Genomic DNA, 26,517 nt, shown 5'->3' on the forward strand with positions numbered 1-26,517 from the left:
ACATGGAAGGAATAGAGGCACACTCCTCCAGGCTCCAGGAGAGGAAAAGGTTGACAGGACAAGAAGGAACAGCCTGGAACTGCAGCATGGAAACTGCAGGTGGCCATCAGACAGTGCCTCTGCTCTGCAAAGAGCTGAAGGGCCGGAAGAGACTGGCAGATGAGCCTGAGAGTCTCTGTGGTCCCACCACAGAGTCCACTTTCTTCCATCAGCAAACCTATCAGTGTGCCTGCAGCAACAGCTGGCAAAAAGATTGGCAAGAAGATGCCACAGATGTTACAATTCTGACTGCTTTTATGGGGTAAAAGGGTCAAATAGAGTCCCTGCAGTAAGAGAAAAGCTACTAATGTATGGCAAGACCCAGAAACAGGAACATTGGAAGTTCTCTTTATCTGTTTTCATGCTACTGTACTTTGGATTTTGGCTGGGTTTGGTTTGGGTTACAGTCTTTCAAAGAAAGGCTTCCTGAATGTCTGGTAAACCCTTCACAAAGGCTTTCCTGTAAACTTAGTTATGACTTCAGAATTAAATCATGGCATGGAAGTTAAATGGGATGGCACCCTGTGAAAACTGCAACAGGCATACTTTTTAATGTGCAGTGCCCTTGCTGCCTTTGTCACTGCACCCAAAGGTAATAGTTTTCCTGTCATTTCTTAATTGTGTTCCCCTGTCACCTCTATTTCATTCACTTTTGGATACACACATGTACCATATCCATGGATATATATATATATATATATATATATTTATGCATCTTTATACACACGTGTATTTACATCCGGGGTAGAAGGGTTCATAGGTGCCCACGATATTTGTTTGCCTACACCCCCACATCTTTTGAACCAGTTGTCCAGGGCAGACTGGTCAAGCAAACCTGACTGTAAAGTGTAAAGTCTCTAAATGTAATATTTCTACAAAATTGTGTGAAAATTAATAGCCTGATAGAACGCCTCCAGTAAAAGAAAGGTTACAGGGTGAGCTCATGTTTATCAAGTCCCAGAAAATAATTTAGGATAAATGCCTGTAACCATGGAAAACCTTCAGCTGGATGCCAATGAACTAAACCATGAGATAAAATCCCCTAGAAACCAAGCTTTGGTGGTTCTGCTGCTCACAGCAGTACTTGTTTCATTGTCTACTTTACAATATTTGATATTTTTTCTACTTACAAAAAGATATGATTTGTCTTTTTCTGGCTGTCTCTCTCTTGTTTTGTCAAAATTAGCTCATCTTTCCCTACACATGTGTAAGGGAAAAGAACTTTAATAATGAAAGAATACGTTTTCTCTTGAGGTGACATAAAGCCAAAGATTGCTTAAGTTTCCTGATGATCAGACTAAAGCACTGTTCTTCCAACAGGGCAGCAGTGCTAAAGGCCAGCTGAAGAGTTTAGTGTGCCTTTTCTACACATTGCCTGAACATCCCCCCACTGGTCATGCTTTCCAGCTTGAGCAGAGAAAGGTTATTGAGCTTTGGCACAAAAGTGAGTCACAGTTGTAATAAAACTCCGTTGGTGTAATAAGTGAGACAACAGTAGGTTCTCAAAATACATAATTTTATCTTTTCTTGATATGGTTTTAGTTAATTTTCAGCTTTTGAAATAATTATAGGGGTGTCAAACTAGATATTGGAGCTTATTCTGCAAGTAGTTCTGCTTAAGTCAGAGCACTTGCAGGGAGTCATTTTTTCAGTTCAGCCAGATCAGATCCTGATCAGGCCTCTACTGAAAACAAACTGTAGACTCTGAAGCTGCTGAATTTCATGCATTCAAAGTATCAGGGTCAGAAAAATGTGTATTGCTATTCACTGTTGTTGATACAATAAATGAATGCAGCGAAGTTCCTGAAAGTTTAGAGATAGGGTTTTAAGTTAAACATTTTTCTATTTGCTTAGATACTGAAAAGATGCAGCTAAAAATAAAGGCATGTGACATATGGCATTCTTTTCTGTCATTTAAAAAAATTTGAGAATTTACAATTATTTCCATATACACATATCATATTGTATTTCTTTAATAATCATGCACAACTTAATTTAAATTAGACTTTTATTTTCTAAACACTTTTGAAAAGCCAAAAGCAGTCAAATAGTCAGGAAAAACATCTGGAGGATGAGCTTTACTGGTTAGAGGATTAAGGCAGAGTTGAATTCCTCCCTTTGTGAAATAACAGCCTTGGTTCTCTGAAAACACAGATTGCTGTTTGCTACTAATGGGTGCCTTGTGTAGCATTACAGCAAATTGCTTTCCTTGATGGCATAAACTGAATACACAGCAAACACGAGCACTTAGTTAAAATGTTAGCACAGCCAGAGTTGCTAAATGAAAATAACTGTTTTCCACAGCAAGGCCCTGGATGATCAGAACTGAAGGATTTCTGGTTTAGGGGACTTGTGTCATCCAAAACAAGAAGCAGCCCCAGGTATTCTCTGGCCCTGCTGATTGCACAGGGTTCTGCAGCAAAGGACAGAGGCAGGGACTAAGGGACAGTGGCAGGAGGAGCTGAACCCTTGGCCACATCAGTGTGGTCCCAGTGGAAGCCCAGGCAGCTCCAGGCTTGGCCTGAGCTTGGCTTTCCAGGTTTTTATAACTGGCCTCTTCACAAGGATAAATCTCTAGATGCTGTTAATACAGTTTTTGTCGTCTCTTTCAAATAAGAAAGTCAGTCCTTTGTGAGGTCACAAAAAAAAAAAACAAACAAAAAAACCCTGTTTTGCTTACTGTGTCTCTCAATATAAACAAATATAAGCAAGGCCTTGCATGAAAACAGCATAACAGCTTCTCAGATCTCAGGTTTTATTTATAAAGTTTGTGACAAAACTTGGTACCTGTCCTTTTGCAAATAATTTAAATAAAAAGAGACCCAGAACATATTTGGACTCTTCCAGTGAAAAATCGAACACATTTTTGCACCTTGGGATGAGTTAAATAAGGCCCAAATATCTCACCTCACCCTGCAAATTTGTTTCCTAATGGCATTGATACAGATTTAAATTCTTTTATGGAATAAATCAGTATCACAACAGTGCAACAATTTATCTAATAATCTGGGCTTGCAATTTATTCCAAATATTTGCAGACCTCTGCCTTGATGGCCAGCAATTCTAGGACAACCAAGAATCCTCAGTCTGGGTAGAGTTCTGCAGCCAAATGTGTTTACAGCCTCACACCCAGTAACCAGTTTCCCCTTAAATAAGTAATTTTCTCAAATATTAGGTCAATGCTAGAGCATTTGAGGGACATGTTTTGTTTATTTTTCTGGATTTCACCTGGACTTAAGGACCAAAATATGAAAATGTTCCTATCAATTAATCTCACTTTGTTAAAAGGTTATAATTTATCCTTCTTCCCTGACCACTCCATGGATTTTGGTAATAAAACCATTAAACCATTACTATCCTATCCTTCCCTGCTAGCTGCCTCAGCAGTAATTAATCTCCACTGACTGAGGAGCATAAAGGTGCTTTTATCACCATTTCCCCTCTGCATTATAATGATTATATAGCAAAAAAAAAAAAAAAAAAAAAAGCACCAGAGAACACCTTTTGGTAGGAGAAGATTTCATGTGAGAAATTCTATATCCAGTTCAATGTCAGGTCTTCTTATCTGGCAGTATTTAGAGAGCAAAAGAAATGAATCTTGGTTTCTGTAGTTCCCTGTAAAGTGTGAGGTTGTAACTTTCAGAAGTTACTTGGAGCCACAGAAGAATTTGCAGCATCTACTCTGGAGATAAATGCTTTAACTTTGTGATATTTGGTTTTTTAAGAGCACCTATATGAGTAGTGCAATAAGCACTTTTTTTCTATACTATTACCTTCAGCATAGAAAAATTTCCTCAAAGCCTGGTCTACACTGCAAAGGCTTATTGCCAAAAAACTCCTTTTGTCACAAATCTATAAACACAAACATGATGACAGCCAGCAAAGCCCAGTTTTCATCTTGTGCAAATCAAATCTACTTTCCCAAACAGCAGAATTCTCTCAGCCAACACACAACCACTAAAGATCCTGCTGGCAGAATGACATTGTCTCCAGTGTTATTTTACGCACATTTCCAGCTTCTATTTGCAGACAGAGTCAACCTTCTGAATCCCTTCTCAGAGGAGCTTTCAAACAACTCCAGCACTAATTTCTAATACATTGAATGTAACAATATTCATCAGTTGTCATGGAAGAGTTCACATCGAAAATCAGACAGCATTTCATTCAAGTAATTCTGTAACTAATTTTAAAACGTTTCAAACAGTGGATGACACCTCTTCCAGTTACAAACCCATTCAGCAAGCCTTGATTTTGTCAGCAAAACAGACAAGTGGGCACAGAACAGAGCAAAATCCTAAACTCTGTTACATTTGGGGTTTTGTCATGGGTGTAGTGCAGCCCCTGGACACAGAAAAAGGTATCACAAAGGAAAAAAGCCTTGTTGGCCGATTTGATGCCAGGAACCATTCCCATGCCATTGTCTGCCCACATATATTTACACTGAAGAAACGCTGAACCAAAACTGAGGGAATTCACCTTTTTTCATTGAAAGACTGGAGTTAAAAGGCATCAGTGAAAATTTAAATAATTTTATTTACTTCTGCAGAAGGCATTAAAAACTATCTTTTAGAAATATGTGATAAATATTTTTTCCCAGACAGATTTACTACAAAACCAGTTTTGGGATTTTGTGTCCAGACATCAGAGAGAAAAACGAAATGGAGCTGCACAGAATCAAGGCGCCATCGAGTGGTGAATCTTGTACTCACACCGCCCTCTTCCCTCAAACCAAAAATAGTCATTATTGTCATACCTCTGTGGAAAATTGAATAACATCCCTGTCGTTTATTTTCAAGAACAGAACTGTTAAGATAACTTTTTTACTCACAACCTATCACAACTTTCCAAGTACTTTTACTTTGGGGAGACGAAATTCCAACAACATACTGGCTACGTGTTGTTAAAACTCCTCAGTTTTAATTTGGAAAGCCATGTAAGAAATAATCCGTCTCCATTTTCGATGGAAGAATTGCTAAAGGATATAAAAGTATGTGTGGGTGATGGTTATTATCACTGCTTGGAGGGAGGGGGAAGCTGACTTTTTTACATAATTGCAAGAATAGCAGCATAAGATTTGAACCAGAAACCTCTAGCATTAAAAGCCTAAACTGTTTTAGACTAAACTGAGATTCTGTACTGATCCTCACTCATCAACTGATTTTATACTTCATTTTTGGGAATGAATTTGTCCAGAAAACCTGAATGCTGCAAATCCTATTTCAGGTTCTATTTAAGTAATATACTGAGCAAGGATTGAAAAAGAGGTATTCAAAGCTAAAAAAATTCATTGCTATATTCTGAGTTTAGAAATTCAAACAATGAGCAGAGATTGTTGAGATGACTTGCAGTCTTCAGACTACACAGAGATGCTACACACCACGCACTAATATTGAATTTTTTTAAATATGGCTGTATTTCTGAAAAAATTAATGATTCAGATTCTACTGGAAATGGAAAAACAAAAAAACAGTGCTTGTATAAGACTTGTACATATAAATATATTGTTACATTTCCCTCTTGCAGTATGTTATTTATGTGTGATTATTGTAAAAGAGCAAGGATAAAATTTAATATAGATTTCATCACAGCCTGCTCTCCTCCATAAACAACTTGTTACGGGCTTATTGTGAAGAAATATCTTCCAGTACAAAGACACAGATACAGTGCTGCGGAAATGCCACAGAATCCTGTGTGCTGCTGGTTTTCTGAACACAATGCAAACTCATAAACCATGTAAATATGCAGCTCCAACCATAAATACAGAGGGCTTTGACCTTTCCTAGAAAAGCACCTACATATTACGCTGCTATAAACTAATTTTAAAATAATAATAGATTTTTTAAAAAAAGTTTCAAACCTGTTGACAAAGCCACCTTCCATTCGACAGGTATATCTTGAGAGAATAGTGTTGGATTATGGTCACATTTGGGGTTTCTGGGAGGTTCTTCTGACACCCTGTGTAAATTACCAAGAGACAGCAGTGGGGTTTGCTTTTCTGTGCCTGGCACAGCACAAGGCTGAGCTGCATTTCAGCCCATGGGGAAACAACTGCTATCTAATGATAAAAGGAAAAGAGTTTGTGCCTTGGGATCTTAGTGACAATCTGTGCTTTAAACCCAATCCCTTTCCTTTGTTTGCTGATGAAATGCACAGGTGGAAGGTATTGTCTGATATCACTGCCCTGCCCCAAAAGCAGTTTTTCCATCATTGCTGCTCCTTTGAGGCAGACACCGTGTAGGCTGTTGGACAGGATATTGAGATCCTCAGATTCTGGATTGTTCTGGACATTGTACAGACGTTGCAGTAGGAGCTGAAGCCTCACCTCTGCATCTGGAAAATGCAAAACTGCCAGATCAAGAGAAAACAACCTACTTCCTTCACAAGCTACAGTCAATTATCAAAGCCTGGCCATGAACTTTTCACGTTGACTCAGTATCCATAGTGCTTCTCTTAAATTTCCTTTTATTACCACCTTGTATCTGGATAAAAAAATAACTCTATGTCAATTTTGTCTAACTTTAATAGAAAACAAACACAGTGTTCTCAGTTTTCCAGGGTGCTGGCAACCCATGCTATTCAATAAACAATTTTTGCAAGCTTATGGAAAATCTGATGCTGAATCATTGCCCAAGAATGCTCCAACTTTGTAGTCAGCAGCGATAAGTTAAAAATATATAATAGCAAAAAAAAAATTGAAATCACAGAATCTCTCTGTCCTGAAATCAGTGTCATTACAGAAATTTTTAAGTAGCTACTGGACTGATACTCCTCAGACAAGAAGAAATCATTTTAGGATTTCTAGTTCACATTATCTCAAGACTATATTCAGGGCAAACTAAACTGCTCACTGAATCAGATCTTAGGAACAGTTTGGCAGGTTTGAAGATGAGCAGAGAAAATGGAATACGTTTATCTGAAGCCTTAAAACTCAGTAAAAGGACATTAGCACCAACATTCAACTATAGTGGAAGGCATTGTAAATCAGATAAAGAAAGAAATTACAAGCTCCAAACTTGGAATACCTGGGAGGATATAAACTGCTGCCTTCCAAAGCACTTCTGTGGTTTAAGGCCTGCCCTATTGCCACCAATCTTAATGGAAATGGAATCATGCCAGAATTGGAACTGTGGCCTCCAGGAAATAAAACAAGAAGCAAGTGTTAATAAATCAGGAGCAGTAACAGGTCAATCAGGATGGTTCTTGCTAAGTGATTACATGAATGACATAAAGATAGCACTTTTCTAATGAATCAAATGGGCCCAAAGAAGCTGTAGCACAAGAGGTCAAGAACTGGAGTCTTTACATTATATACAACACTTTGGTCTCTCTCACTGACAACCTTTATTTTCCTCAGAATTGTCTGTTTAAGGATATCTCTCCTTGTTATTAGCATTATCACATACTACAGTGCTACCACAATTAATACTTTAGATTTTCTTTTTAAATTAAATCCATATCAGATGCTGCTGAAAGTATGCTGATTATCCTGTTGCTGATTTTAAAGAAGGTGGTATTTGTGCTCACTGAAAACCTCTTAAAAATAGTAAACCTTTCTGCTGAAATTTGAAAACAGTCTGAAATAGTTATCTTGTTGAGATGAAGACACCCAGTACAAAAAATCCAAACCCATGTGCTGAGGTTTGTCAGAATTGTGAGTTGAAAAGGCAGGTCTGTAATGAAAGTGTCAGGCAATACTATATTAGATGACACAAAATACAAAATTCCTAATCTCTCCTTTACTGACTGCAGTAGCTCGTTCCTCTGCATGCGCCACATACATGATTGCATTTGAAGGAACAACCATTTTTGGAAACAATCATTTTATGCACCACCACGCTGCTATAGGCAGGCTGCAGGTTTTTGGGGGGGATGGGGTTCTATTTTTTCTAATCTGGGCTCTAGCCTTTTGACAGTTTTTATTTCTTCACTGGCATTTAAATTCCTCATTATTCTAGTCAGGGCAACGTTTGGAGTGTGGGTCAGGATTGTATCCAAGGCTGGGATGTTTCCTAGAGAGTTAGAGACAGGCTGGGCAGCTCAGACTAAAGGAGACAAAGTGCATTCCACACCACTGGCTGTCCCTGAGTCACCACAGAGTGAAATGCTGTCCTAACAAGGGAGGCTTTAATTCAGATTTACAGAGGGGTTTGTCTCACAGCTCTGCCTCCTACACGTTAATAACACCTTTCCTTTAAACCCACCACGTTCCATCAATCTTCGCTGGCTGCCAAGTTAAGGTTGCAACGAGTTTGCTTCAGTTCACTGCACTGCAAGTATTAACTCCTGGCAATCAGCAGCACAGCACATTAATTCCACATGAAATAAACACTTCACAATCCTGTAGAGCTGACCTGAAGAGGTGAGTGCCTCTGTTTCTCCTAAAAGCAAGGACCTTATGAGAACAGTAGAGCACTTCTGGTTACAGGGTAGCTCACTTAGGGAATTGGTTATCACCAACAGCAGCTCAGTCAGCCAAGCCCCGAGGCGCTGGGGAGCTGAGCCCCAGGTGAAGTGCAGAGATCCCGAGAGGTGCCACAGAACCCTGTGAGGAGAGCCAGCAGTGCCTGGAGAAAGAATTTGTGTCCTGGGTACATCAGTCAGGGCAAAGAAACCCTGGACCCCAGGACTGAGCTGCCTACTGCAGCAAGTAGAGGCACACATATTTATTGCATATAAATATTACATCTAATACATATGCATCACATTCTATTTATTGCATCTATTATTATATTAATAATAAATTACATTGATTATTTATTTTTAGGTATGGCTCCACCTGACAGCACTCCAGAGCTGAACAGGAATTTTCACACATATGGGATGTGCCACATAGATATGACTCTTGTTTCCAGACCTCTAGACTTTACTTGAGAGAAGAAGAAAGTGGATTGGTATTTTATTATTAAAACAGCAGTTAGAATTCATTTGGTACACTAAAAATAAACAACTAGTGCTTGTGATTAGCATCCCAAACTGTTTTCATCTTTTTCTCTGAAATAATGATACTGTACCTTTTTTCCTAAACCTTAAAATGCTATACCTACTTCCAAAAAGCCTTTTTATTGCCAAATAAATTCAAAGCCTGCTAATAATTTTATAGCCAAAATAATTAGGCTGAAATCTCAGAAAAGTAAGGTTGAGTGGATTGGCTTTCCTGAGAGACAATTATGTGGGTAATAAAAAATGCTTTTTAATGCTTTGCACTGAGAACTTTCAAGAAATGTGTCTCCAACACCCTATTAGCAGTTCCTCTGTTATACACTTGCAGACACACCTATATCCACACTCATAGGATGTGTTCCTAACAAAAAGGCAGTTGTGGAATGGCCGGTTCCACTGCACTGAAAATGTCCTGTACAGCTTTATTCTGGTTTTTGAAGGAAGCCAGGCCTGTGGCTGCACTCTTCTCATCTGCAGCGATCTCATCATTTCCCTGCATCATTCTCTCCTCTCCCCTTTCCCTGTCTGTGGTCTGGACGATATCTGATAGCTACAGGAGACAGGCAAACTCAGGTTTGTGCCCTTCTTCCAGAGTAAAGAAAATGTCAGATTTCTTCCAGGACTGGGAGGAAAGAGCCAAATACCCAGCCCAGGCGTGCTGCTCCAGGTAAGCTGCAGCAGGTGCTACTGCAGAGCCAGGCAGGCAGAGGTGAGACAGGGGCACTGAGAAATTTCAGGGCAGTGCCCACAAGGAACAGAGTTACCTCTCTCACTGCTCTGCAATAAAACACTGCCTTGGGGTTTTTTTACCTGTTTTTACGTTTCAGTAAACAAGCACAGGAATAGCTGTTGAGTTACACAAAAAACCTGAAGCTGAGATTGTGTTCTCATGTAATCCCTGTACTGAAAGGCTTCTCAGGGACACGCCAGAGTTCCAGCTGTTTTGTATGCAGCCCCTGGTGAAACAGTGGTGAGTTCAGGATACAGGGGAAACCACAGGAAAGGCAAACCAATACACAGAATATTCCCTCTGTATACCCATTTAATTTCCACAATGGATCATGGTTTGGACTCAGAACTCATACCCAGCTGGTAAACTTGCCTCTTACAGCTTGTGAGGGATATTTCTTATTTCGAATTTAATTGCTTTTTTCCATTTCTTCTTTCCTCCTGTAAGGTCAGTCTTGGCTTACACCCTGTGCTTTTTCTCTCTCCCTCAGCTTTTATATTACTACAACTTCCCAGGAGAAGCTAACAGCAAAATAATTTCTTCCTTTCTCTGCTGTTATTTTCTTGACTAACAAGCTCTAGTCCTTCATCTTTCCCTTACCTTGCTGACCATCTCTAATTGCCCTGTAATAGTCTCCTCTCTCTCTGGACAGGACTTCATTGAGAAGGAAAAACACACAGTGTATATCCCCCACCACCTACATACTCTATTATGGTCACTTTCCACTACATCACTTCTTTCAGTGTGCCACCTCAGCCATCTAAAAATCCTGAAGTACACTCAAAACTCATATATTTTACTCAAATTGTTCCTTTTAGGCAGGGTTATCCATATGCTGCATCCTCAGATTCTGTACTCAAACATTTTAAGTGTTATTCATTACATTGTAGAATCATCACTATAATGAATTCAAAATGGAAAGCAAGACTTAAAGGAAGCTGAAAGTCTAAACTCATCCATAGCAGTTGACAATATTCTGCCCCTTTTCTTGCTTCAGGCATTTCTCTTCTCACTTTTCATCAGACTTGTGAGATTTTTTTTAAGATTTAATTAATATCTGTCTTTTCTCCCTCGGAGTGAAAATGACAAGAATTGCAGTAACTGTTCTGTCTCTCTGGCTTTTGTTTGTTTATGTCCTTCAGACTAAACATTCCAGGCCGGTGTAATCCTTCTTGCAGTGTTGTGGGATAGAGGACACAGGGCTCCTAATCCCCAGCTGAACACTTGTATCGAAAGGAGAATTTTCCTTAACGGGATCTCAATGAATATAAAGATCCTCTGTGTTATTCCTCTCCTTTATACAACAAAATGCGGGGGATGCAATTTTTAGAGACGGAACTTCAGTCTGGGAGTAGGAGTAGGAGAAGTTCCCTCAGGAGTGGTTCCTCGTGCTCTTGTGCTTCCCAAACGCTCACATTCCCCATGTTTCTGTGAGATGCTGTTTGGAGTTGCAGAAATTTTAGCTGGCAAAATGATTGAGAAAAGTGTCCCATTGCCTGTCTAGGGGTGTGCAGCACTGACGAGGCTCAGTGCTTACCCTGAGGGCGATGGGCACGCCGGGCTCCCTGGCAGATGGCCCCGGAGAGCTGTCACCAGGCTCCTGTCCCCAGCAGTGCCACCATGGCGCGCACCGAGACCGCGCTGAGGTGACAGCACCGGGAACAGCCGGACTGCACTGAGGGGACAGCACCGGGCACAGCCAGACCGCACTGAGGGGACAGCACCGGCACAGCCACACTGCACTGAGGGGACAGCACCGGGCACAGCCAGACCGCACTGAGGGGACAGCACCGGCACAGCCACACTGCACTGAGGGGACAGCACCGACACAGCCACACTGCACTGAGGGGACAGCACCGGGCACAGCCAGACCGCACTGAGGGGACAGCACCGGGCACAGCCACACTGCACTGAGGGGACAGCACCGGGCACAGCCAGACCGCACTGAGGGGACAGCACCGGCACAGCCACACTGCACTGAGGGGACAGCACCGGGCACAGCCGGGCACTGCTGGAGATCACACATCTCCTCACTGAGGGGTCAGGGTCACAGCGGGGGCTCTGCAGGGAACACTGAGGAGACACAGTTTGGGGCATCACAGTACAGAAAAAGACATTCAGCTGTTCGGGAGTGCCCAGAGGCCATGGGCACGTGAAGGCGGAGATACCGTGTGAGTGGTTTGGGACACTTGGTCTGTTCAGCCCGCAGGAGTTTCGGGAAGAGGTCACAGCAATCTCTAGCATCCTCGTGAGGGGAAGCGAGGGGCCGGTAGCGACCTCTGCTCTAGTGACAGCGACAGGATCTGAGGAACGGCAGAGAGCCGCATCAGGAGACACAGGATGTTCCCACGGACGTTGGGCATTGAACAGGCTCCGGCACAGCACCGAGCCTGACAGGGTTCAGGTGTTTGGTAAGCGCTCTCCGACACACGGGGTGCCGCTCGGGATGCGGTACCAGGGCCCGGGGCTGGGTTCCACGGTCCCGATGGGTCTCGGACCACCCGGTACCTCCCCGGCCCCGAGCCGCCCCCGCGCCTGAGGCAGCGTGCGCCGACTACAACTCCCATCCGGCTCCGCGCCGCCGACTCCAGGTCCCGGCATCCCACAGGAGAGAGTCGCTCTCGCGAGACTGGGGGCGCGCAGGCGGCGCTGTCGCGAGAGCGGCGGGCCCGGAAGCTCCACGTCGGAGATCGGAGCGAGCCCGGGCGGCGGCGCCGGAGCGGGGCCGGGACACCGGGCGGCACTGGGGACACCGGGCGGCACCTCGGCACTGCGGGGCCATGGTGAGCGACAGGCAGGGTCCCGGGGGGTGTCTTGCCCCCGCTGCGGGAGGGTGACCATCCCAGCCGGCCCCGGCGAGGCAGCGTAGCCCCGCGATCGGCGGACCGGGCGCTTGAGGGGCCGGGGCCGCAGTGCGGTGCTGCCCATGACGTTCTCAACCCCAGCGAGCGGCTGTCCCGGAGCTCGGGGTGCGTGTCGCACTCAGCCCTCGGAGCCGCCCTTCCCGGCCCTCGGGAGCTGCAGGTCCCGGCGGTTCCCGGGATGAGCGCGGAGCCAAGCGTAGCTGTGCTTGCCTTCCTGGTGTTTGTAGCAGGAGAAGAGAACCCAAACTCATGTCCACATCCCATGTTATAGCCGTGGTTCAGGTACTACCTGATAATCAGGTGGGGTTTCTTCCTTGCAGTGTCTAACATAGGTAGCTGCGGGTTTTATTAATGCCTGCAGTGTTCTTTGGTCAGCCATTATCCACTGAGTTCTCTGAGATAAAAGTAGCGTTAAATGATCTCCAGTGAGTGTCTAAAGGAATCACAATGCCTCGAATATATTAGAAAATCACTTTGCTAGACTTCATGCCTTTTAAATACTCTGGCTTTATATTGCCAGTGATGAAAGTGGAAGGTCAGAGCCTTCTTTGTAAGGGAAAGACTTAAACTTTTCCCTGCTCTCAGTTTTTACACGACAGTGTTCCATTCTAAAATATAATTTTGGAATTGTGAATGGAAGTAAATTTATAATGGACAAATGTTGTGCTCTATTGTAGTAACTGACTTTTCTTCCTGGTTTGTCAGGTGAAGTAGCGGGAAGATTTATTTTCTAACATTTGTATTAGGAGCAAATTCTCTTCACTTTGCTTTCATAGTTCAGGGACACCAGAAGGATGTGCAATGCATCTTTTTATTTTTTGACTCTGCTGGAGATACTTTGGCAAGAAAATCTGAATTTCACAGAATTAAATTAACCAGAGCCACTGCCATTGGTGAGGATGTGATGTCTTCCTACAAAAACAGACTCACAGATAGATAGAAAAGAGTAGTAACCTTCTGTCTGCACGGAGAGCAGGATTGGATCCTTTTATTCTAAGAGTGAACTGCAGCTTTCCCTTTCCTGAGCCGTTTGCTGTTCAGTCACCGGGTGCTCCCCATTGTTCCCCCAGCCTCTGCGCCTGGACATCAAGCGGAAGCTGACGGCGCGCTCTGACCGCGTCAAGAGCGTGGACCTGCATCCCACGGAGCCATGGATGCTGGCCAGCCTCTACAACGGCAGTGTCTGTGTTTGGAACCACGAGACACAGGTGAGTGCCTTACTGGGAAATGTGCATAGCTGTGCATCTGGTGCTGGAAATGGAATTTGTACGGACTCTTCAGTCACTGCTGCTAACTGACTGCTCTCCTCTGGCTGAGTGCTAGAGTCACTGTATCACTAGACAAAGAAGTGACACTGTTAAGAAAATAGAAAGACCTCATTTCAAAATTGGTATTTTTTCCAGTGCTATAAACTTAACTGATTTTATTTTCAGACTCTGGTGAAGAATTTTGAAGTGTGTGACCTGCCTGTGAGAGCTGCCAAGTTCGTGGCGAGGAAGAACTGGGTTGTTACTGGAGCTGTAAGCTGTTTCCTCTTGTGATTTCCTGTTCAGCTGCACTTTCTCTGATCAATTTTCATGCCATTACTTTCTGCATCATGTAATAATCTGATCTGATCTGAATTTGTAGAGGAGAAGGGAATACTTCACTACAGTTACCCAGAAGTTTTCTCTTTCATGGAAGGCTTAGAAGCTTAAATTTTCATTTCAAAAAAGAGCAACTGCTAAGGTGACTGACTCTGCAGGTAATGCCAGGTAGATGGAGTTTCAGCTTTTACTGCCAGCTGGAACATACTCAGCACAGAGTTCAGACCCAGATCATAGGTTCCTCTTTAACTAAGATGAAACTATTGACAATCCTAGGTAAGATGAATTTGAAATTGCTTTCTACTTTTTTTTCTTGGTTATATTAAAAATAGTTTTTTAGTTTTGCTCACCACTAGAAAAAAAATGCCTGCTTTTATTTGGTGAATGTACCTTGAGAGGAATAGCTGTATTCTGGTCTTGGTAACACATTTTTCCTTATGGAGTGAATTTTTTTTTGGCTAAATTAAGGTAATGCCTAAATGGTTTTTTTCTCAACTTTCATTTCCTAGTCTTCTGCCCTGTACCCAGAATAAAAATGTGTTTTCATTTCATTACCATATGCTGCCATGACTTGGTTACTTGAAATGTAAATGAAAATTTGAGTGAAGTTTTTTTCCAGTTCATAAATGACTTGAAACAGCAGTAATTTATAGCTTTCTGAATCCAAGTGTAATTTGTATCATTAGCAAGCAAAATTCCTTAAACATTTGTCTTCAATGGTGGAATGTTTTTTCCTAGCTCCCCTGCATTGCATAGAAGGGGCACTGCACAAGAGACTTCTTTTCACGTGGCTTTTCCTCCCTTTCCCAGGATGACATGCAGATCAGAGTTTTTAATTACAACACCCTGGAAAGAGTTCACATGTTTGAGGCCCATTCCGACTACATCCGGTGCATTGCAGTGCACCCCACGCAGCCCTTCATCCTCACAAGCAGTGGTGAGAGTCCTTTGGGATCTTTTTGTGTTCAGCTGTTCTCAGGCTCCTGTTTTCTGTGGGGTGAGGGCTTGCAGGTCTTCCTGGCAAGACTCAGGAGTCTTTGAGCAAGAAGCCAACGTGACAGTTGTCATTTTGTTGCTTCTTGGTAGATGCGTTCATGTTTTTTAATGGAATATCATTTGCACTTTAAATTTAAAATATAATGGCTTGTGTTCTGGTCAGAGAAAAGAGCTTTCTCTCTTAATATCTGCCAGAGGAAACATTTGTGTATGTGCCAATTAGTGTGGCAAATTCTCAAGTAACAGCTCAGGTTATGTTTTTAAAAAAAATTCATCATGGTTTGGAGTAAGTTTTGAGCTGGGAATCTGACTTGAAAGCAACAGACAGCTTTCATGCCCCTTTGGTCCTTCTGAAGGACTGGTAATCCTATAGATGCAAGTAGATTATTAGCAGTGCCTCCTTTCCAGCCTGTGCCATGAAGTTCTGGAGGATTATGCACTTTAAGGAGGTTGTTATCACCCACTGAAGCTTGCTTGTTTGTTGTTTCTGTTTTTTTCCAGATGACATGCTGATCAAACTCTGGGACTGGGATAAGAAATGGTCTTGTTCTCAGGTGTTTGAAGGACACACCCATTACGTCATGCAGATTGTCATAAACCCAAAAGACAATAACCAGTTTGCCAGTGCCTCTTTGGATAGGACAATTAAGGTAAAGAAGCTGTATTTGGGTTTTTTAGTCATTAAGTGATTAGCAGTGTACACAAACCAATAATCTTGTATGGATAATGGGTCAGTATTCTTAAAAGCAGGTGCAATAATAGAATTTTGACTGAACAAAGACCTGGACATTGCTCCAGGCACCTGCTAAGTAATTCAGTAAATTTACCCGATGACATGTTGTGTCTAACAGTTGGAAAGTAGTTCTTTAAACTTTTTTAAGTGCTGTATCTCCATTTGGACTGCACAGAAATATGGGAGAGGAGTTATGGTTTTACTGTCAGTGAGTGATTTGGGAGCATTGAAGCCATATAGCAGGTAAAGACTTTAACTGTGCACTAAAAAGAAAAAACAACCCTGGTAAAGGTGTCTCTCCCATTACTTGCATGTCCTTGGCTGTCTGTGCATGGAATTGTTTCCAGTGATGCCTTCAGCCTTCTCATGGTCTCATTTGCTGTGCAGCTGTTACTAAATATCTGTGACTAAAGATTTTCAGCCACTGAGCAGGGACACCTTCTCACATTCCCTGTACATCATCAGTATATTGGCTGTAAAAAGCCAGCACTGATTTCATATGGCCACAGATGTTGAGATCAGGTGCATGTAAATGTTGATTTGATGTGATAAACATGAGAAAACACTAGTATATCTACACTTGACTTGCTTCATTTTGTATCCTCATTCAACATGAGATTTGATATTCTTTAGTGTAGCTGGAAAAATTAAAATTCAGGACACAGTTGGAGGAAATTTATGTATAATAACAGTTACTAGTTAATTTTATAAACACGTAGTGTTTTTAAAAACAGTGCTTTATATGGTTTCATGTCCTTAAAAAAAGTTTAAAGCAACCAATTTCAATGTTTAGAGCTATGAGCAGAGAGCATGGGCAATTCAGCATGTTATTTGTGTTTACTGGGGGAAGGACTGTTAGTTTGCTGAGCAGTTGTTGAGGTTTTTCATCTAAGGAAAACAACAGTGAATTGGAATTTCGTCTTATTTCTCTTTGGACTTGTGAAATACTTCTGGATACCTGTTGTGTGTGCCAAGGGTGACCTGGACACAGCAGGTTGCTGGGTACAGGTGTTTGTGTTTTTTTGGTCAGGTGTGGCAGCTTGGATCATCCTCTCCCAACTTCACCTTGGAAGGCCACGAGAAAGGAGTGAACTGCATTGACTATTACAGTGGTGGGGACAAGCCATACCTCATTTCTGGGGCAGATGACCGCCTGGTGAAGATCTGGGACTACCAGGTGTGTGCTCAGCTCTTCAGAAGCCTTTGTGCAGGCTGCCACATTTGGTGTAATGTTTCTGTTGTTAGATTTTTTTCCTGTGACAAATTAATTCTCTGCCTTTTAGGCCTCATGTTTGTGGAGTAAGCTGTTCCTCTTCTGTGTTCAAGTGTAAATATTGCTCATGTATCAACTCTTTCTATCCTTCCACCTCTCTTTTTTTTCTTCAATCTTTATAGCTTCCCCCCCTCCTGTTTCATCCTGCGCACATTGGCACAGTCCCATGTGTTGCTGTTGCATGGACACCCATGCTTGTATCCCCAAACAGGGCAGGAGTGTTGAGGTGCCCTGCTTGAATGCTCCTCAGGAAAGAGATCTAATCCAGAGATTCACTTCTGTTGCTCCAGCCTAGAGCTCCAGAGTTCTTCCTGTCTACAGGTGTCTGAATGGCCAGAAGGGCAAGACAGAAGTTGTTAGGTGGTACTTTCTAGTCACTAAAACTTACTGCCCTGGAGTAAATCCAAGCCCAGAAGGTGAAGCTGGCACTGTCAATTTAAGCATTCAATGCAGTCATGAATATTACACAACAGTGCTTGAGATTTTGACACCATGTGCAGCTGGAGACACTGTACGTGCTCCAGTCTTAGTTACTTCAAGTAGAGTAGCCTGTCTTTCAAAACTGTGTGAATGAACATTCTTACCAAAGACCTAAATTAGATCTGTTTTCACCTGTAATGCAATGTTTGGTTATGTTTTTTTTCACAGTGAACTCAGCTTTCTATCATGCTTTAATGTATTGTGCTATGCAGCTCTGAGAAAGCATATTTTCTAGCCATAAACACATCTGAAAATAGAAGAAAACAGTTCTGTTAAGGGAAATACTTTCTTCTGGGCAGGAGGTACAGCTCAATACAATCAGTTTTTAATAGCTTAGTGCTGTTGTTTGAACACCTTGCAAATATAAGAAATCTAGAGAATTTTCAGGTCTATTTAGGATTTGGGGGAGATTTTTTTTAAGAAATAAGGGTTAAAATGTGGCATTGTGTTTTCTCTTTCTTTCAGAATAAAACTTGTGTCCAGACCCTGGAAGGCCACGCTCAGAATGTGTCATGTGTCAGCTTCCATCCGGAGCTGCCCATCATCATCACTGGCTCTGAAGATGGTAACTTTGGATTTTCTGGTCTAGAAAGGACAGGAAAAGCACTGAGGGGAGAGCTGTTGTGGTGCTGTGGCTGCACCCCTGCTGCCCTCACAGCGAGATGAAAGAATCCATGGCTGTGTTTTTCCCCAGGCACGGTGCGGATCTGGCACTCCAGCACTTACCGCCTGGAGAGCACCCTGAACTACGGCATGGAGAGGGTGTGGTGTGTGGCCAGCCTCAGGGGCTCCAACAACGTGGCTCTGGGCTATGATGAGGGCAGCATCATTGTTAAGGTACAGTTAATGGTTTGGAGTGAGAAATTGTGATTCATCCTGTCCTGTGTGCACAACAGCTGGATTCTGATTCTGGGATAATATGTAAAATACTGGCATTTTGGCATTTTAATTGGCATTTTTTGATAGAGATTGGCTATTTCACTTGATATTTTCAACTGAAAAGAAAATCAACAATGTGTGTTTTCCGTAGCCTCACCTCTTTCTTACTTTCTAGCTTGGTCGTGAAGAACCTGCCATGTCCATGGATGCAAATGGAAAAATTATTTGGGCTAAACATTCTGAAGTCCAGCAGGCTAACTTGAAAGCAATGGGAGATGCTGAAATCAAAGATGGAGAGAGGTTGCCACTGGCTGTGAAGGATATGGGCAGCTGTGAAATCTATCCTCAGACAATCCAGCACAACCCTAATGGACGGTAACACATTCCTTCATCACTCCTCTTGAACTGGTTGGGTTTTTTTGTTAACAGGCTCAAATAAAAGGGATCCAAGTCCAAGAGATGCTCAGTGGAGACCAGAAGGAGCATGACTCAGGAGGGAAATGGAGTTCCATGACATTTTAGGCATATTTAAAGCTCTGTGTTTCAGTGATTACCTTGGGCATGGGAGCCTTTACCTTTACAGATGATCTGCCTGTTGACCTGGACACAGATATCTGACAAGTGCCTCTCTCTCCTGCCCCAGGTTTGTGGTGGTGTGTGGTGATGGTGAATACATCATCTACACAGCCATGGCTCTGAGGAACAAGAGTTTTGGTTCTGCACAGGAGTTTGTGTGGGCACATGACTCTTCAGAGTAAGTCTTGCAAGTTCTTTCCTTTGTATTACATTTGCAGCTGCTACTTTAGTTTAGTTTTCAGGCCATGAAACATGCATGTAAAATGAACTTTCAGTAGTTGTCCTGCTTGAAAAGTTTGGATTTTTAGCACTCTGCTGGTTTTAGAAGATAGCTCAAATGCAGTTGTTTTGTATCAGCTTATAGTTTAGTAATTTACTACTTTTGAAACAAAATAATTGTTTTGTTTATTTACAATTTTATCTCTTATTTAGGTATGCAATCAGGGAGAGCAACAGTGTTGTAAAGATATTTAAAAATTTCAAAGAGAAGAAGTCGTTCAAGCCTGATTTTGGAGCAGAAGGTAAATACTTTAAAATAGATATGCTGGTATAGTTTTTGTACAATGTGGATTTCTTCCACCTTTGTTTTCTTGTAGGCATCTATGGTGGCTTTCTATTGGGAGTCAGATCTGTTAATGGCCTGGCATTCTATGACTGGGAGAACACAGAGCTGATTCGCAGGATTGAAATCCAGCCGAAACATGTGAGTTTCTACATGGGACTGAAGATACTTACCTGTCTGACTTACTGATTTATATTTTTTTTACTAAACTAGTTTTCTTGCATGAAGCAAAGCTGTCAATAGTAAAGTAATAATTTAAGTTTTTCTCAGTCATGTAGCAGCAAGAGCAGAAAAATTCCTGTATGTGTTGACTTCTCAGTCCTAAAGCTTCTAGAGTTGGGGTGTTTAACCCTTAATTCCCACATCAGCCTTCTTAGCCTGGGGTGTGTAACACTGCCACTGTTGATTCTGCTGTCACAGATTTTCTGGTCTGACTCGGGTGAGCTCGTGTGCATTGCTACAGAAGAGTCATTCTTCATTCTCAAGTACCTGTCAGAAAAAGTGGCAGCAGCCCAAGAAACACATGAAGGTGTCACTGAAGATGGAATTGAAGATGCCTTTGAGGTACTTTCTATTTAAAAAGTGGAATAAAATTAGAGATGGTAGAAGCAAGAGAGTGCAACAAACTTAGTCCTTAATGCAGTCCAATTTAAATTTTAGTTTCCAAACCATTTTTAGTATCACACATTGTGCACCTGCCTGAGGAACACTTAATCATTTTTTCTGATTCACAAGGACTGTATTCCTGTCTGAATCCCAGCATAACAGACCTTGAGGGCAGCATTTCTCTTCATCTGTTCACTATTGTCAGAGAGTTATAGAGATATTTTTTAAAATACACTTTCGGGTCATTGCTTAATATTTTTTTTCTACAATTTTCAAGTTTTGAAATGTTATTCAAGTTTGAGAAGTGAAAAAACCTCATGCAGTGAATCAAAATTTCAGAAGGAAAGTTACCTTTGATTGTTTTGCTTAATGCTTCGTTTGTTGTTTGTTTCCTAGATTTATAATTGGCTTAGTTAAGAATTAGGGTAGCATGCATGTAGAATGAAATTATCATTTATGTACTTCTATATCTAAACTTATATTTGCAGCTTGCCCAACAATTAAAGTATAGAACATGGAATTATATTTTAAATTGCAGTAGTCTTTCTGCTACCTAGAAGTACCTTTTTATGTATCTAATTACCCAAAATTTGCTTTGCAGGTTCTTGGTGAGATCCAGGAGATTGTGAAAACAGGTCTGTGGGTTGGTGACTGCTTTATTTACACCAGTTCTGTGAACAGACTCAACTACTACGTTGGAGGCGAGATTGTCACCATTGCCCACCTGGATAGGTGAGTTGCTGCTCTCTCAGTGAAGGGGGCTCCAGGTGCACCCTGGCAGCTGCTGCTGTGCCTGCTTTAGCACCAGGGGTGGGAACAAGTGGCGTGTTGTGAGGCAGCAGTGCAGTTCTGGGGGATGACCAGTGCTGTGTGAAAGGGTACATCCAGGAAAAGCAGAGTGCTTGATGGGAGTATTCTTGCTGCCATAAGAGCTACTGGAATGGTTTTTTACAGACTGTTTGTGTGGATCTGTTGAAGCTGAGTGCTCTTTGTTTTGTTTCAGAACAATGTATCTCCTGGGCTATATCCCCAAGGACAACAGGCTGTATTTGGGTGATAAAGAGCTAAACATTGTTAGTTACTCTCTGCTGGTCTCAGTGCTCGAATATCAAACTGCTGTGATGAGGAGGGATTTCGGCATGGCTGACAAAGTTCTTCCCACAATCCCAAAAGAACAGAGAACCAGAGTTGCACATTTTCTTGAAAAACAGGCAAGAAAACTACTTCTTAGTTATGCAACTAAATAAATCAGTTTATTCACATTCTTAATTGAGTTTGCTAAGCAAAACACAGTGATATTATCTGTGAGCATTAACTCTTGTTAAATATCCTGTTTGAGAACACTGTAACCTTCTGTTCAGAGTGCTTTTGTTAAAGTAGTTAGGATTGTGTTTGACCTGGCAGGTCCGAGCTTCACTGTCAGATTTTTATTTTAGGGCTTCAAACAACAAGCTCTTGCAGTATCTACAGATCCAGAGCATCGTTTTGAACTTGCTCTTCAACTTGGAGAATTAAAAATAGCCTATCAGCTTGCAGCGGAAGCAGAGGTAATGATGTAAATTTGGGTGATTCATCCTGGATTCTGAGTATTAGCAGGAGTCTGAGAGGCCCTATAAGAAAAGGCAGTGGTATGTGGGGATGCAATACAACTCCCTAAACACAGCTAAAATGTCTCCAACTCCTTTGGTGGAGTTCTGCCCATAATTCAAAGGAATCTAAGCTGTGGGATATGGACAAAGAATGGTGTCTGCTCAGAAAGCTACAGGAACGCCTGGAGAATACAGAACTTGAGCCCAGAACCAAGCCTTAATCTCCAGTGCTTAACAGTGAGGAGGAAATACAGGGCTGAAGCCTTCAGACCTTTCTTCCAGCCTTGGCAGACTTAGACTGCTGCACTAAAAAAACTGATTTCTCCCATCATTATTATGCAGAGAGTTGATCTCCTTGTTCCTGCTGTAAAATAATCCAGTTATTTAGAAGGAATATTAACTTAGTTACAGACACAAATGCCTTTCAGCGTTCTGAGGATTAACTTGAGAGCTTTAAGAGATTGTTACAGTTAAATTTCCAGTGTTCCTCCTTCCCTCCTCCATGTTTACTGAGAAGCTGTTTATTTTATGTGGTGTTACAGCTAGGTAGGGATCTCTTAGCACTCACTGTGTCATGCTGGGAAGCTGCAGCAATCGCAGTGCCTCAGCAGGAAGACAGGTGTAGTCATGGGATACAGCACCTTCACAAGTCAACTTGTATTTTCATACTGAGTGCTCTGAAAACCTTTAAATGCTGTTCAAAGTGTGAGTGGTTTGGTTTTTTTCTTTCCCTCCCTCTCCCCTTTTTGTACAATCAGTCAGAACAGAAGTGGAAGCAGCTTGCAGAGCTTGCCATCAGTAAATGCCAGTTTGGCTTAGCCCAGGAGTGTCTCCACCATGCCCAAGACTACGGAGGGCTGCTGCTCCTGGCCACAGCTTCAGGGAACGCCAGCATGGTGAACAAGTTGGCAGAAGGTGCAGAAAAGGATGGCAAGAATAATGTGGCATTTATGAGCTACTTCCTGCAGGGAAAGTAAGTAGCAAATGAGCTTCTGACTGTTCTGTTCTGATGTCTCAAGTGTGGAGACCCTCAGGTTCTTCAAGTGGTTAACTTCAGCTAACTGAAAACTTCATGGAGAAAGATGAGCATAGGTCCTTCTCAGAAAAGCTCATTCTATGATGGCTGCTAGATTCAAAGTCTGAAATGAAAGCACCTTAAGTTAATGGAATAGAATAAACAGCTAGTCTAATATAAAAATTTGTTTTTATTAAGTTTACTGGTTAAAATCACATTTTGAAATCTTTTTAGGCTTGATTCATGTTTGGAACTCCTGATCAAAACTGGGCGTCTCCCTGAAGCTGCTTTCCTTGCACGGACGTATTTGCCAAGCCAAGTTTCAAGGTAATTTCTAAGCATATGCAGAGCATGAGCTGTGTTGTCTGAATGAGCTGCCCGTAACAAATCTGGTTTGTATCCCCAGGGTTGTTAAACTCTGGCGGGAGAACCTCTCTAAAGTCAATCAGAAGGCTGCTGAGTCCCTTGCTGATCCCACAGAATATGAAAATCTTTTCCCTGGATTAAAGGAAGCTTTTGTTGCTGAAGAGTACGTTAAGCAAAATCTTGCTGACTTGAGGCCAGCCAGGGAATACCCCCTTGTCACTGTAAGTAGAAGGTTTTACTGTCTCTAGAAGAGTAACATTTGGTGCTGGGTAAAATCAGCTCTAAGCAACTCAGGGCAACTTAAATGTGTCTGGGGTTTTTTTTACTTTTAGCCAAATGAAGAAAGAAACTTACTTGAGGAAGCAAAAGGATTTGAGCCCTCTGGAATAATGACATCTCAGGTCAGTGAGTGATGAATCTAAGGGAGAACTTTGCTGTCTTACAGTAACTTCTACCCTGGAGAATATTTCACTAGTAATGGACAAATTGGTGCTTTTGTTACCTTGACTGTAAGTGCTGCAGTTGGCCTTATGTTCTTTTTTATCTACATCTGTACTTACTAACAGCTTCTTGACTGTGAAATTATTTGTGTGCTTCCTTACCTTGGGTCACCCTGTGTAGTTTGAGTAGTTCTAGAGTCTTTCCATTGAATTCATCCTACAGAAAAGTAACTCCAGTTGCATTTACAAGCACTGGCTCAACTGCAGCTGGTTTTCTAAAAGCTCAGTAGCTGGAAATGGAAACTCTTGCCTATTACAGCAATGACAAATGCTCTGTGTTCTTTGTTGGTGTGCTCCATGGTTGTGGAATAACACTGCTCCATAACTAACTGGCCAGGAATCCTACTCAGGTACTTGACCATAGGTTCTAATCAATGTCTGAAGTAACAAACTAATTTTTTTACCATCTCAGTTGTCCAATTCTTATGTAGAAAATAAGGTATAAGCATAGAGATTGAAATAAACTCAAAACTTTTCAGAGCCTTAGGAGAAGATGACAACTTCTAATTTTGCTCAAGTCGAATACACTTTACATTTGTATGTGAAAATCATAATGCAGGGTTTCTTAAAGGCAGTGATACTGGCACAAACTCTTTGAGGTTATAAACATCTAAAATCAAAACTGCACTGGAAACTGAAGGAGAAACAAAAAAGCTACAGCTCTCCATTGTCTGGATGTTTTTCCTCATGGGAGGTGTACTACAAAACATAGTTTTGGACATCCCTGACAGAGCAGAGAGCTTAGGTTACTTTCAAGCCTCTGTAGTGACTCTTTGCCTCTTGTGCATCAAAGGAAATACTATTAAAGCAAAATCAAACTTGTCTGCACATTTGTTAAAGATGATAAACAGCACTGTCTGGGCTACCTATGGAAATAAATGGAAAGAACTGAGAACTAGCTTGGCGTAGGAGCTGAAAACAAGACCTCAGTGTATCTTTGCATTCAGCTCTTGTTCTCATAGAAGCCCTAAACCCCAGTTGTCTCTTACAGCTGAGGCCGAATATGGGACATTTTGTAAGAGATAGATTAATTCTGTTTTTAAGTACAGTTAATTGAATAGTACCATTGCTTCAATAATAGTACTGGCTGATGAATTATCTTAATATAAAATTTGTGCAGCAGTGAAGCAAGAAGAAAACCATTATAGGATTTGGAACACTAAGCCCAGCAACTACTAAAATTTGCTGTCAGTCTCAACTAACTCAGTCTCTCCTGCGAGGATGTTGAAAATCACTAACAACATTTCAGTGTTTAAATGAACTGATAATTTCTGAAGGTTCTCATTTTATCAGTTCTGTCATCAACTGCTTCAAATATACTGGGAAGGGAAATAGTCTCCAGTGGAGTGAATCTTTTCTTCTAGAGTATTTTCTTTTATAATCTTTTCTGACAGTGAAGATCTGGCTCAAGAGTAACTGAGGGAAGCTGAAAGAGAGCCACTGGGCAAGGGGCATTAGAAGTCTGCTGTTGTTTACCTGCTTTTGTTGAAAGAATTTAAATTGAAAAAAAACTAAAGGAATTTCTTTGCCATTAGAAGAAAGCTGAAGAACCAGTTCCCTCTCCTAAAAAAGAAGTGATGAAGACAGGTGTGCAGAATTCTGACAACCTTCCAGCAAGAGATCAAAAGGTACCCAAACAGTTTTTTGAATGGAAGTATAAGCACACAATTCATTTTACATTAAAGACTTCAGTGAGTGTGGTTTAACCAAGCTACTGCACGTGACTCTGGCAGTCCCAAAGCAGTGTTCAGAGCCCTGCACACAGGAACAGAGCAGTTCAGCAGGCAGGGGTGGCAAGGTGAGTTCAAACCCAGCTGCTCACTTGGTAAAAAGCTGCACTGGGGGAAGAGGCTTCCTCACCAAGCAGGCAACTGCTCTCCAGCCTCCTTTAGCATTGTGTTCCTCATGAGGCCTTGGCTGGGGTTTGCAGAGTGCAGATCCATCCCACAAGCTGCATCACATGTAACCATAGTGGTATCCCCTCATCCAGTCTTTTCTCTCCCTAGACACTGCTGGACTTGGAAGATGACTTAGATAACTTGGATCTGGAGGATATTGATACCACAGATATCAATCTGGATGAAGAGATCTTAGATGAGTGAACATCCTTTTTTAGATGACCAAATCAGGAAATAATTTGGTCAAAATCCAGAGGAATGAAGTTCTGTGGACTATGTGCTCCAAGTTATTTTGATTTTTATATCAGAAGTGGACCATGTACATGTAGAAGGAAGTATACAGCTAGCAACTGTACAAAGAGAATCAGCTTCCAGTATGTTGAAATTCAAGATGTAAGCCTGCTCCAGAACATACTAAAAAATGTTTTCATTTATCAAGCAATTCAATAAATCCTTTTAACATTCTGCTCTTCAGTTCTCCATTTACTAGTAATATTTAGTAAGAATAGTAAAATTTTTAAGAATAACCCAGCTTCCATAGTATATATTCCAAGTCTGTGAAACAGGAGCACAGTAGCTGAAACATAGTATTTTAACCGGACTTTTCTTAGCACCGCCACTGAGGTATGAGGTTATGTATTCACTGTGCTGCCATCTAGCACTGGTAACCATCAGTATCAGCTCAGTTACTCTTTCAGACACCACTTGTAGTTAAAAGCTCCAACAGAGCAGTGATACAGCTTAAGGGTTAGAAGTGGTATTTGTGACACCCTTTCCTAAATGAAGCTGTCCAGACCCTGCACTTACCTCAGTAACTAAAATGAATTGTGGGCAATGCCTTAGAACAATAAAAAAATTGAACTCGGGGTACAGTGTCAGTGAAAA

The 26,517-nt window shown here is 41.8% G+C and overlaps 1 protein-coding gene across 3 annotated transcripts; it reads left to right on the forward strand.

Moving 5' to 3' along the window:
• Nucleotides 1-12,333: 12,333 nt before the first annotated feature.
• COPB2 (COPI coat complex subunit beta 2) lies at nt 12,334-26,097 on the forward strand. Of its 3 annotated transcripts, none has more exons than XM_059854905.1 (22): nt 12,334-12,492; nt 13,644-13,781; nt 14,007-14,093; nt 14,970-15,096; nt 15,657-15,805; nt 16,919-17,065; nt 18,107-18,206; nt 18,336-18,478; nt 18,696-18,895; nt 19,164-19,274; nt 19,529-19,617; nt 19,693-19,799; nt 20,079-20,222; nt 20,866-20,996; nt 21,268-21,475; nt 21,701-21,811; nt 22,612-22,826; nt 23,103-23,195; nt 23,275-23,455; nt 23,567-23,635; nt 25,270-25,362; nt 25,741-26,097. In XM_059854905.1, the coding sequence occupies exons 1-22, from the start codon at nt 12,490-12,492 to the stop codon at nt 25,834-25,836; spliced, it is 2,742 nt and encodes a 913-aa protein (XP_059710888.1). In that variant the 5' UTR covers nt 12,334-12,489; the 3' UTR covers nt 25,837-26,097. The 3 variants fall into 3 exon arrangements, with proteins under 3 accessions (XP_059710888.1, XP_059710889.1, XP_059710890.1); XM_059854906.1 differs by having other exon boundaries at nt 25,273-25,362; XM_059854907.1 differs by lacking the exon at nt 25,741-26,097 and having other exon boundaries at nt 25,129-25,308.
• Nucleotides 26,098-26,517: the final 420 nt, after the last annotated feature.

Source organism: Haemorhous mexicanus, chromosome 10, assembly GCF_027477595.1.
Source record: "Haemorhous mexicanus isolate bHaeMex1 chromosome 10, bHaeMex1.pri, whole genome shotgun sequence".
In the NCBI taxonomy this organism is placed as follows: domain Eukaryota; kingdom Metazoa; phylum Chordata; class Aves; order Passeriformes; family Fringillidae; genus Haemorhous; species Haemorhous mexicanus.

Bases quoted from the DNA above. Each gene is read 5' to 3' on its own strand.
- COPB2 (XM_059854905.1), top strand. The intron at 18,479-18,695 runs GTACAGTTAATG...CTTACTTTCTAG, and splicing joins AGGGCAGCATCATTGTTAAG to CTTGGTCGTGAAGAACCTGC. The intron at 25,363-25,740 runs GTACCCAAACAG...TTCTCTCCCTAG, and splicing joins TTCCAGCAAGAGATCAAAAG to ACACTGCTGGACTTGGAAGA.